The sequence below is a fragment of the Triticum aestivum genome, chromosome 1D (assembly GCF_018294505.1).
Source record: "Triticum aestivum cultivar Chinese Spring chromosome 1D, IWGSC CS RefSeq v2.1, whole genome shotgun sequence".
NCBI lineage: Eukaryota > Viridiplantae > Streptophyta > Magnoliopsida > Poales > Poaceae > Triticum > Triticum aestivum.
This window is the reverse complement of record NC_057796.1, coordinates 429134709-429147092: the sequence shown is the minus strand read 5'-3', so window position 1 is coordinate 429147092 and position 12384 is coordinate 429134709. Positions and strand designations below refer to the sequence as shown.

At 48.0% G+C, this 12384-nt stretch overlaps 2 protein-coding genes and 1 long non-coding RNA gene across 3 annotated transcripts; 1 reads left to right on the top strand and 2 right to left on the bottom strand.

Annotated features, from left to right (window-relative positions):
• Positions 1 to 1644: 1644 nt before the first annotated feature.
• On the bottom strand, positions 1645 to 3133 carry LOC123172825 (trihelix transcription factor ASIL1). Its single transcript, XM_044589732.1, has 2 exons — positions 2248 to 3133; positions 1645 to 1834 (listed from the first exon to the last, which is right to left on the bottom strand). The coding sequence occupies exon 1, from the start codon at positions 3054 to 3056 to the stop codon at positions 2259 to 2261; it is 798 nt and encodes a 265-aa protein (XP_044445667.1). The 5' UTR covers positions 3057 to 3133; the 3' UTR covers positions 1645 to 1834; positions 2248 to 2258.
• Positions 3134 to 8873: 5740 nt separating this feature from the next.
• Positions 8874 to 10618, bottom strand: LOC123172816 (interactor of constitutive active ROPs 1-like). The gene is made up of 2 exons (XM_044589722.1): positions 10490 to 10618; positions 8874 to 10388 (listed from the first exon to the last, which is right to left on the bottom strand). The coding sequence occupies exon 2, from the start codon at positions 10040 to 10042 to the stop codon at positions 9107 to 9109; it is 936 nt and encodes a 311-aa protein (XP_044445657.1). The 5' UTR covers positions 10043 to 10388; positions 10490 to 10618; the 3' UTR covers positions 8874 to 9106.
• A 721-nt stretch (positions 10619 to 11339) lies between these two features.
• Positions 11340 to 12107, top strand: LOC123172811 (uncharacterized). The gene is made up of 3 exons (XR_006485723.1): positions 11340 to 11545; positions 11650 to 11737; positions 11805 to 12107. It is a non-coding gene; the product is annotated as an uncharacterized lncRNA (long non-coding RNA).
• The last annotated feature ends 277 nt before the right edge of the window (positions 12108 to 12384 follow it).

Genomic DNA, 12384 nt, shown 5'->3' with positions numbered 1-12384 from the left:
AATGTTGATGCTTCTTTTTATCATGATCTGCTTAGGGGCACGGCGGAGGCTATTCTCAGAGATGACAGAGGAAGGTTCATTGTTGGCGATAATTGGAGGATGGATTAGTGTGCCGATGCACTAACAGCAGAAGCATTGGCTCTTAGGTTTGGCTTTTACTCCTTGCACAGAAGGCGGGTTGCAATCGCCTTATTGTCAACTCTGACAATATGGAAGTGATTGCCACGATGAAGAATTGAGGACATCAACGGAAGCGGCGGCGGCTGTGTTCGACGATTGCTACTGATTTTTTGATTACTAGGTTTGAACATTGTAATAGGGAAGCAAATAAGGTTACTCATGAACTTGCTAGGCTAACGAAATTTTCTGTGACAAGGGATTGGTTTGAAGAGCCTATGGAGGATATTTTATCTTTTCTTATTGACGATGTAACTATTATTTCTAATTAATAAAGTGTGATGTTTATTTCAGAAAAATGACAATTGTTAGTGATTTTTTTCTTTTTGTCTGATAGGTTTGTGGTAGAAATTGGTGATGTCGGGTGTCATGAGAACATATGTTGCGCTCTTTTTTAAAGTTGATTAGGTTGGCCATAAGATTAGCATCATTTCAACTTCCGTACTGGACAAAATCTGAACTTCACCAATTAAAACTTGGAACCTTGTGGTCAGGCTTAGCTTGGCTGTAGACATGTAAGGCGATTAGTGGACGAAACAGTGTAAGATCATCCAGTGCTTTTCCTATTTGGGTGCATCATCTTTCTTTGCGGCCTTGGACTAGGCTCCACTCGACCTCCTTTTCAGGGAAAGCACCACACGGTAACCAAGCTCAGAGCACTGATCCTTTCAAAAAAGAAAAAAAAAACTCAGAGCACTCCAGTAGGCCATGCTGAACCAGTGACAGTGTGGCCGCATTTCCTATTTGGCGCCCGTTATATTGATGGGCCGGGCCCTACAAAGCATTACGCGTGAACTGTGAAGCTCGAGCGGGCAAGCTGACTCCCGTTTTTTCTTTTATGGTTTTGGGAAGCTTCGGGTAGCTTTCAGTCGTTTTTTTCCTGCTGGTTTTATGTGTTTGTTTGACCGGTTTTTCTTACATTTTTCTTCTTTCCGTTTACCTTTTTTTTCCAAATCATGATTTTTTTTCTTTCAAATTCATGAAATTTCATAAATTCATAAACATTTTTCTCAAATATGCGAACTTTTTCCAAAATTAATTAACTTTTTCATATTAGTGAACCTTTTTTTTCAGATGCACGAAATATTTTTAACTTCATGAACTTTTTCAGACTAGTGAACTTTCTTTAGAAGTGTGATTTTTTTTCAATTCACGAACTGTTTTGAATTCATGTTTTTTAAAGTTCAAATTCATGATTTCAAAAATTCTAGAATTTGTGAACTTTTTCCAAATCTACGAACCTTTTTCATCGCCATGAACTTTCTTAAAAAATCCAATGGTCAAATTGGTCAATGGGTCAATAACCTAACGCTCAAATAAATAAAACTGACAAAGAGCATGCCAGCGAGCAATGGGCCGCGGCACAACACATGAATGTGCAAATACTTAACTAATTCTCATCTAGATGAGAATTAGTAAATCTGATTAATTTATCCCATCAAAATCTATAATTTAGGGGTCGGTCACATAGATGGTAGTACAATCACAGTCCCAGTAATAATTAAATTAAGTGTAGAACAAGGTACACTTTTTTTAGAGAGATAGAACAAGATAGAGTATAGCAACACTACTCCGGATTTCGCAAAATAGAAAAAAAAAACACTGCTCTGGATATTTCAGCAAACAATGCATGCATCAAACCCCTGCGTGGCTGCGTCTGCAAAATAGAAACAAAACTTAATAAGAAGAAGAAAGAAGAAAAGGAACAAGTATATCGGTCGTCGCAGACTCGCAGTGGTTGCATGTTTTTACTTACGATTACGAGGTCAGAGCGGCCATCTCAGTTGACTGGAATTTAACCAAGTCTTAATTAACTTAGATTTAACCAAATTTTCAGTCAAGTGTTACAACATATAAAAAGGAAAAAAATAAAAGAAAATTTTTGCAGTGATCTGCACGTAAGATTTCACGAACATAGCACCACTAAGATTTAGCAACCCTGTAATTCTAAAGAGAGAGGAGAGCGATCTTTTTTTTTTGCCCCGCAAAAAAAAAAAGAGAGGAGAGCGATCTTTTTTTTGCCCCGCAAAAAAAAAGAGAGGAGAGCGATCTTTTTTATTTTATTTTTACCATGAGAAAAGTTAGTTGCCGTCAGTTTCCTCCGGATTCTCGATCTTCATCTTCTTGTGTCCCAGGCTGCAACATGAGATCTTCTCCATCCTCTTCTCCTCGACGTTGAGCCTCCTCATCTGCACGCGTTCATACACCCCCGCAAGCTTCGTCACCACCGCCCCCGGACAACACCTCGCTCTCCCAACCAACTCACAACCACAGCCGACCACCTCCTCATTCTTGACGGTCGCCGGCATCGTTGCCAGGAAGCCGGGGCTCGCCTCCTGCACCTCCTCCTCCTCCTTGACGGACGATGCCGTCGGCGTCTTGGCGGCCTTCTCCTTCTTGAAGGACGATGCCGTCGGCGTCTTGGCGGCCTTCTCCTTCTTGAAGGACGATGCCGTCGGCGTCTTGGCGGCCTTCTCCTTCTTGAAGGACGATGCCGTCGGCGTCTTGGCGGCCTTCTCCTTCTTGACGGATGCCGCCGGCCTCTTGCCAACGAAGCCAGGAGGCGAGGCGGCCAGGAAGGCCCGGAGCCGGGCGAAGTGGCGCCACCCCGACGCCGGCCGCCCCTTGGCGAGCTCCTTCATGTACTGGTCCTTGAGAGTGTAGACGCGCTTCTGGCACTGGACGAGGGTGCGGTTGAAGCGGCAACCTTCGGCGGCGCGCTGGGCGTTGACGGCGCTGCACACGACGCGCCAGTCCTCCACGCCGAGGGGGTCTGGGTCGCGGCGGAGGTACAGCGGGCCCCAGGCGTCCACGAGAGCCGACGTCTCGCCGTCGCTCCATGGCCCGCGGGCGCCCGGGCTCGCTTTGCTGCTGGGCATGTCAGGCGAACTGAACTGAGACGAACCAGAGGCTGCTGCACTGTGATTTAGGGAGATTGTTTGCGTTGTGACAATGGCTGTGAAGTGCAATTAAGCAAGGCCTGCTCTTGTATAAAGCAGCTGCGTACTGAACAACAAGCCGGGAGGCAAAACTCATGAGAGAAGGCTCTACATAAATCATCCGTGGCCGCCCAATCTAGAAGGTCGCCGTGTGACTTGTGAGTACCATCACTCTTGTCTTCTGAACGTGCAGTGGAGAGGTGCTATGGCATATGATTTCCAAAGTGAAAACAAAAACTGAAATGAGCTACGTGTAGAAGAACCAGTCGGTAGAACATGCATCAAGGGCCTCCATCAGCTACTAATGCATCTTATTCTTACCTGAATGTACGATGCACAAGCCCCTTGTTCTTGGAACGGCCCTGCCTTTCTCAATGTAAACACGTGTTTCAGTGTGGAGTGCTACACTGTACTACCTCCATCCGAAATTACTTGTAGCAGAGATGGATGTTTCTATACGCATTTTAGTTCTAAATACATCAATTTCTATCTACTTTATAACAAGTAATTTCGGACGGAGGGAGTATTAAACATTTTTTTAAAGAAGAGAGGAATAATGAAGCTATAGTATAAAAGCAGGTACTCGGATGGATCGACCCCCTTAGAGCAACTTTAGCAGACCCCGCAAAAATACGACCCGCAAAACGCGTTTGCGGTTTGACGAAGATCGCGTTTGCGGGTCAAAAACATGCGCGGTCGAGCAGAACCCGTATCTAAACCTGCATAATTTGAAAAAATACTTTCGCGGGAGAAATTGCACAAACATAGTTCATCACATACTACATAGTTCATTACATGATCAACAAACTACAAGCATAGCTATACTACATACTACGTTAAACTAGTACTAGGGGGTCGGATCTGACGGCGGCGAGGTTGCGGCAAACTGGATGACGCCGTGGAGGAGCCGGACGCTCAATCCTCCTCGCCGGAGATGCACAGATCGACGTACTTCTCCGCCTGCTCCGCGCGGATGCGGCGCCACTCGTCAGCCTTCTCGTTGCGGCGACGTTGTCGGCGACCGCCTGCCACCACTCGAGGGCTTCGAGCTCCTCGGGGCGGCGACGGCGTCGAAGTCCGCGACGTAGTCCTCGGGCCCGACGACTCCGCGGTGGCCGAGCGGAGCGGGCTCCTCCTTCAACGACACGAAGGGGAACGGCGCCGGCGGCTCCGGCACCTCCTCATCGTCTGACCACTCCCTCTTCACGAGGAGGAAGCCCGCGGCGGAGGAGGAAGAGGATCCGGCGTAGGAAGACCTCGCGGAGGAGAAGGATGCGCGCCGGCGGTCGTACTCCTCCATCTCGCGGCGGTCGAAGCTCGCCGGCGGCGACAACCCGTGGTTGGTCCACCTCCGGGCGCCGCGCTTCCTCGCGTCGTCGGACTGGACGCGCCGCTCGCGCTCCGGGTCCCTCTCACGGCCGGATCTGCTGCCGGAGCCGCGTCCGGAGCTCCACATTCGCCCCCACTTGGCGGCTGGAGGCGGGGCGGAGGGTCGCCGGCGGCGAGAAATTGGGAGAGGGGAAAGGGGAATCGGGTGGCTCGCGGCGGCGAGGGGATAGGGTTTGGACCCGCAAAAGGGTCGCGGAACCGCACTTATAGTGCTCGGGGCGTGCGGTTTGCGGGCCGCGGCAAATTTTTTTGCATGCCAGTCGAGTATGTGGGCTCTGTTCTGGCCGGAAAATTGGCCCGAGCCCGCATACTCGCCGGAATTTTTACGGGCCGGGCGTTTTGCGGGGTTTGCTAGAGTTGCTCTTACTCCCTTCATCCCAAAATAAATGACGTGAATTTAGTTTAGATAGTAGTAATTAATCCCCTCATAAACTAAAGCTGTGGTGTTACATGCAAATGTTTTTGAATGAACAAGGTCAACTGAACAAGACTGAATCCAATTGGATTGCAATGAGCGAACTTTTACATCGCTATCCAAAATTTAGTCATAATGATACGTTTGAGTATCATCTACATCTACATACTTCAGTAAAAAAAATCGTCCAAAATTTATTTGTGCAGTTTGCATTGAAAGGACAAACTCCATACGGCATGCCTCACAACTGTGAAGTGGGGTTCACTCCGTCTTATGAGTCTGTATCTTTTCTCCTCAACACCACCGGCGCCCATATTATCTCAAAAACTAAAATATGCAAACTATTTGGGGAATTATTTAAAGAACCAATGCCAACACAATGTCAAACCGTACCAAATCTGACCAATAGGTACCAATAGTAAGCAAGCATTTGAGCCGCAACAAATATGACAAAAGAAACACCAAACCCCAATGAGAGACATAAGGATTTACATGAAAAACCTTGCGGGGAAAAACCACTAGCGCAATGAGCAATCTTTTACTATAGAGATGAAGCATGTATAAGATGGAAGCCAACAAGCAGGAAGGCTCAAAGTCCTCAACTTTGGCACTCGGATTTGGGTGGATTGTAGATCAAGTGGCCTCATTTCTCTCCCTACTCTAGAACTCTCTCAATACCATATAAGGTTAACTCTCGTCACTATTCTCGGGTTGGGGAGGAGTAATATATAGATTAATTTCACAAAGAGCCCCCTCAACTCGCTGACAATCTCACACATCTAAGTTTCAGGCTAACTTTCATGTGCAGTAACCTAGTCACTGTGTTTCTAGATTCGTGTGATAAGAGCTGCGTATATCACAATTCTCTACCTGGACGATAATTGAACCATCCATTAAAGGCATCAACTTGATGCCAAAAGTACAATCTCCAAATGATTCATCTCGAAGTGAAAATATCAAGAAAGAAAAAACCCACCGCCACTAGTGTTCCACAACATGCATTTCTGTTGATTTATCTTTTTATTTCAATCTCCAGGTACAAGGTCTTCTTTCTCACGTGTAGACTAATGAAGAAGTTGCACGCATCAATACGCTTGGTTCTTTGGTAAGAAAAATCATCTGAATCCCACTTTGACTATCACAAAACACAACACAATCTACTTACTCAATGCCCAAATGATCAAGAAAACCATGCATAAAAAATTCTTCATTCATCGCCTCTTAATGACACAAATTGAGCTTCTCCAGATGAGAAGCACATATAGTCTGCAATGTTGCCCTCCAACTAACACAAGACCCACAAAGTTGAAACACATAGCTGGTGCGGGAACGCCTCTCATCAAGATCTCCAGCATGACCAGAATTTGAATAAGCAAGGACACCATCATTGTCGTTGATGTCCCATCCCACCCACCCCGTGAACGCCTGGTATGACTCCTACACTAGTAGAAAACAAGGCTTTGGTTCGGCCAGAAAAGAGCATTAATCCCGGTTGCATTACGAACCGGGACTAATGTGAGCATTAGTCCCGGTTCAAGCGGCTAGGGCACCGTACATGCATTAGTCCCGGTTCAAATGGGACCTTTAGTCCCGGTTGGTGCCACGAACCGGGACTAAAGGGTGCGATGCCCATTAGTACCGGTTCGTGGCACCAACCGGTACTAAAGGTTAGACCTTTAGTCCCGGTTCGAGCCACCAACCGGTACTAATGGGGTTTGAGGCATTAGTACCGGTTCATGGCACGAACCGGTACTAAAGGTCCCATTTTCAAACTCTACCCTCCCTGATCGCCTTTTCAGTTTTGTAAAAAGCAAAAGAAAATGGTAAAAACTTCAAAAAATAAAATCCTTCCAGATGTAGTTATGTTACTACATGTACTAGTTAGGAAAATTTAAAACTTAAATTTGGACATGTTTTGCAAAAAGTGTAGGGAAAATGTAAAACGGCTATAACTTTTGCATACGGCCTGTTTGCAAATTTTTAGAATCCTCAAATTCTGAAAGGAAAAAAGTTATGCTCAAATTTCAGTTTTTTTTGAATTTTTGTTAAATCTGGTCAAACTATGGTCAAACTACTTATTCAAGAAGAATAATTATTCAAGAATATTAGTGTTACTAAATAATTATTTCAGTTTTTTTGAATTTTGGTCAAATCTGGTCAAACTGTGGTCAAACAATGGTCAAACTAATTATTCAAGAATATTAGTGTTACTAAATAATTATTTCAGTTTTTTTGAATTTTGGTCAAATCTGGTCAAACTGTGGTCAAACAATGGTCAAACTAATTATTCAAGAAATATTAGTGTTACTAAATAATTATTTCAGTTTTTTTGAATTTTGGTCAAATCTGGTCAAACTATGGTCAAACTGTGGTCAAACTATGGTCAAACTACTTATTCAAGAAACATTAGTGTTACTAAATAATAATTGTTTTTTAGAACAATAGTTTCAAACTCAAACAGTGAAATATGTGACTTCATGCTCAAGCTAAATTCCTGAGGGTTAATAGGATTGACATCTTACTATTGTCAGGAAAACAACAAGTGCAGACTTGGAAACGAGGGAGAATAGAACCCGGAAGTTAAGCGTGTTCAGGCTGGAGTAGTGAGAGGATGGGTGACCGTCCGGGAAGTTAGCTGATTTGAAATGATGAGGGGTGATTAGAGATTAGAGTTTAAATTGAGCAGTGATGAGGGGTGATTAGAGATTAGAGGTTAAAATAATTCAAAAATTTGAAAATCAAAAAAAATTGGAAATTTTTTTTCAAAAAAATAATCATAAAATTTCTTTAGTACCGGACTAAAGGTGGACCTCCAGGCAGCGGCCACGTGAAGGGCCTTTAGTCCCGGTTCGTGTAAGAAACGTGACTAAAGGGGGAGGCTTTAGTAACGACCCTTTAGTCCCGGTTCCAGAACCGGGACTAAAGGCCCTTTTTCTACTAGTGCTACGACGACGAAGAGGATGCCATCACCCCCCTCGCCTCGTCCTCCCTATCCTCATCCATGTCGCCGTCCCAGACCTGTCCAAAGCCCAGGAACCCAATCGGCTTGTGCTTTAGCTCTCCGCCCGCAAAGCGGAGGACCGCCACGTCCAAGAGGAGGGGTGCTACCGGCGCTTCGCTGCCCCCCTAGACAGGATGGACGAGCAGCAATAGCAACTCTAGCTTGTCACTCCTTGCTCCCTTGAGGAGGTCGAGTGCTAAGCCGGAGATCTAGTGTCGTTGAGCCGCTAGCGAGCCGTTCGACTCCTACGGCGGGGTCAACGATGCGCTCCTCTCCTTCGACCAGTACAAGGACTAGACGGCGACTGAACACCATTAGTACCTAATAATCTTGAGTAGCTACATTCTGTCTTTATTAGCTATGCAAATGTCTGTTACTTGACTTTTTTAGTCGCAAATAATACATCAATCCGGCGAATTTCGCCGCCCATTTTCAGAACTTGTTGTTTCATAGCATTTTTAGTGTTTGATTTTTTAATGGTCAAAATTAGCACCATACATTTCAAATAAATGTAAAAGAATAACAAAATAAAGATTACGAAGCTTGCAGTTTGACGACACAGTGTTTGTGCACAGTCCCAACAACCTCTACAAACTTATAAAGTGCGTCCAGCATGTTTGTGCCAGTTTTGTAGGCAACAGGCCTACCTCCAACCGGGGTTGCTAAATCTCAATCCATTGAGACTTAACGAAGTCGTACTAGATGCTAAATCTGTTAGATCTTACATGAAGATTCATGTAAAATTTTCTTTTGATTTTTATTCCTTTCTTTTATATGTTGTGTCACTTTTTTTTTGCGAGGTATATGTTGGGTCACCTGACCGGGACTTGGTTAAGTCTCCGGATCGGGCATAGGAGACATCAAGCACAAAGAGTGCAGTAATTTAGCAGGTAATGCTCTGGTGTTCATCACCACGAATTCAGCAAGACAGTGTTCGTTCCTCCTCTCGTAAATCAGCGTCTCGCGGCTCGGAATAATAGTGGCACGGTACAGCGAACACGCAACAAAAAACAACAGTAATAAATCATCTAAAGAAAACTGTGAACGGTAAACAAACACGTACTACGTGCACGTTATCTAGTTACAGCTGGAGAGGCACCCGATCGATCGAGCGCATCAGCAAATTCCCATGCGCGCGCGCGCGCAGTGCGGCACGATCGACCGCGCCCGGCACGTACTTTCCGATCACTTGGACGCCCTCTTCTTCCACAGGTCGGCGAGCAGCCGCACGGCGCCGCCGGCCGGCTTCCTCTTCCCACCGGAGCCCCCGTCTCCCGCGTCCCGCTGCTTGTCCTCGTCCGTCTCCTCCGCGCCAACGTGGTGACCCGCGCCGCCGAGCACCGCCGCGGCCTCCTCGGCCGCCTTGCGCCACTGCTCGCTCTGGACGCGGATGCGGCGCGCCTCGGCCTCCAGCGCCTCCCGCGCACGCTCCGACTCCCTCAGTCGCTCGGCTAGCCGGGACTCCCGCGCCGCGCTGTCCATCAGCGCGCGCTCGGCTTCCCTCGCCTTCGCGGCCGTCGTCTTCCTGCCGGCATCGGCGGCGTCGGAGGCCGTCTTCGTGAGCTCGGCGTTCTCGGCTCTGAGAGCGGCGAACTCGGCATCCTTTGCGACCAGCTCTGCCGTCAGCATGCCGATGTTCGCGTCCTTCGCCGTCAGCTCCAATCTCAGCTCGTCGACCTCCATGTCCTTCAGCATCAGCTTCGCCCTCAGCTCGTACACCTCCCTGTCTTTCGCCACAAGCTTGCTCCACAGCTGGTCGGCCTCCGGGTTTCCCTCGTTGCCACCACCGTCGTCTCCAACGACGGCAATACTGTTGCTCACCTCATGGCCATTATCAGTCGTCTTCTCGGCCACCTCCTCAACCCGGGACTCATTGTGCTCGGGGTCGACCATGCCTCTTCTCTCCTCGCCGTCACCATTTGCAACGTCGTCCGCGACAACTTCTGCCTCCTCTTCCTGCTGCCTCTGTTCTGGCGGCCGCACATTGGTATCCTGTTCGACCGGCGCCGGAGCGGCGGCTTCCCTCTTCTTTGCGTTCGCGGCGAACCGCTTCTTGGCCTCGGCGAAGGCGCCGCGCGCGTCCTTCCTGGCCTTCTCGGCGGCTGCGAGCTGCTCCCGCATGGCCGCCAGCTGGTCGTGCGCCCTCCCCAGCTTGGCCTCCAGCTCCGCCGCCCGCGGCCCTGCACCACCGCCACCACCAGCGATCGCATCTGCGGGTTTCTTCTGCAAAGTTGTATCAAGTCAGGTGTCATGTCTAGCTGTACGTACAGGGTTTAAATGCAGTGATCAGTTCGCGCGGGAGAACATGCTTGCCTCGTGCAGTGGGCTGCGGGGCGCCGCCCCTCGGCCGACGCCGGCACCACGGTGACGCGCGCCGCCACTCGCCTCCGCGCCCACGGCCACCGTCGCCGTCCTCGGGCGCGTTGGCACGCGAGTGGCGAGCCGGTGCGGCAGCTCGGACATGGCCCTGAAGTGAAGTTCGATCAGTCAGGGCACAAACTTGAAGCAGTTAAACATGACATTACTACGAGACACATTCAGATCAGGTTAGCAGCGGTCGATCGATACCTGGGCCGTGAAATGCGGCTGCTGCTGTCCGAGTCCTCGAACTTGCTCGCCTTCTTGGCGGCCCCCGCGCGCCCGAGCATCGGAACCAACCGGGAGTTTCTCTCTGTCGAAACAAGCTATAGCTTGAACGATGGATTCTGAAAGCAGAATGCAACTTCAAAGTCGGAATTATAATCGCTCAAGGACCGAGCGTTGGGGATGTACGTTTTGGTTGGATTGCAAGTCTCATTTGGGTACTAATTGATGCTGGTAACGTGGACATTCTCCGGATTATTGCTGTGACTGAGAATTTGGAACTGCATGCTTAATCTTGTTTCAGCGTCAAGGTTCTTGACTTGTACTGGCACAGTGGGTGCCTTCCTTTTCCTCTTTCTTCTTAGGGATATAGCAATCCAGTTAGATTGTCATCATCAACAGCAAGAAGTTGATCTGCCGACCCTCATAAAAAAAGAGTTGATCTGCCTACATCGATTTCTTGAATCCCTCCTCCGTACTTGCATTGAACTCTGCCAGTTTCAGAAACATATATCCAGCACACTCTGTTCGTCACCACGATGCTATTATGTTTTTGATGGCCTTCTCCGCAGAAAAATTGTAAAAGTTTACGAGATACTAGAATTCAGGAACCGAGCTCTTTATCCCGACCGGCCGAATGATGGGAGTTGTAACCTGCGTTGGCACGTACGAAGGTGCACTCACTGCACGGAGACGTGAGTAGCTTCTAAGTTTTGCACTTGGCGTCTTGCTTCAGCATGTGCATTTAGCGGTGGGTACGTGCGGGAAATGAAGATTAGGACTCGGCCCATTTCTAACCGATCCTCTATTCACGGTTAGTGGAGTATATTTTTACTCCAGCCCCAAAAACTTTCCTAAATTTACTTCACCGGTACGTGGCCGAGTAAAAATCTTCGGCTGCGGGGCTGCTGCATCTTCGCCAGCGCGCCTCCCGCCGGTCCCCCGCCGGCCCCGCTGCTACTCGTTCCATCCCTTGCCCTCTGCCACTGTTGTGCCCGTCAGCCAGCCCGTTCAGCCCCTGTCGCCGTCGTCGGAATCAAGGTGAAACACCGCCGCATTGGCCATTGTTGGCTCGTCCGTTTTCTTTCGAGTTTCTTCTTCTTCTAGTGGCCACCGCATCTCACCTTGCTTGCGCTCCGCTGCAGGTCACCTGTCGCTCGCCGCTTCGGACTAAACCACGTCGGCCGGCTTTTGCACCACCACCGCACCCCAAGTGTTCGAAGAATTGCCTAGGTGAGTTTTTTTGTTTGTTTCTCTTTGAACCGAGCCGTTTGATTGAACCGAACCGTTTTGATTGTAGACGAAGAGGTTGAGGGAGATGGCGTTGGAGGACTCGACGTCGTCTGAAGAGGAGGAAGAAGACGACGATGACTTTGACACCGTTTTAGGCATGATTTTCAATGATGATGTTCGGCGGCCGAGGAGAGGATCACAATTTGGCCGCATACACATCACAATTTGGCCGGTCACAATTTGCAATTGTTCGTGGCCCAGGAACTCCAAGGTTCGATGGCAAATCATGACTTGTTGCATCATATTGCATAACATGATCATTAAAGACGAGAGAGATATGCCTGAGAACTTTCGGTACATCACCAACGAGACTCCGGTTGAGCCAGAGTATGATACAAACAGGATCTTGACAGCTCCAACAAGATCTTGTTAAACATCATTGGCAACGTTCTAAGCGAGTCCTAGTTGTTCTATGAAATGTTATTTGCTACATTTGAACCATTCGGTGTGTTTAAATTCGGTTTGTAAACTTTGGATTGGGTTTGTAAAATATATTCATAATTTCATTGAACATTCAAATTTATGTTTAGTTTATATATGTGTGCCAATATGTAGCTGCAATTTATACTAGAATTGCCCTCATGTCG

Excerpts from the sequence above, each read along its gene's own strand:
- LOC123172825 (XM_044589732.1), bottom strand. The coding sequence starts at position 3,056 with ATGCCCAGCAGCAAAGCGAGCCCGGGCGCCCGCGGGCCATGGAGCGAC.
- LOC123172816 (XM_044589722.1), bottom strand. The coding sequence starts at position 10,042 with ATGCGGGAGCAGCTCGCAGCCGCCGAGAAGGCCAGGAAGGACGCGCGC.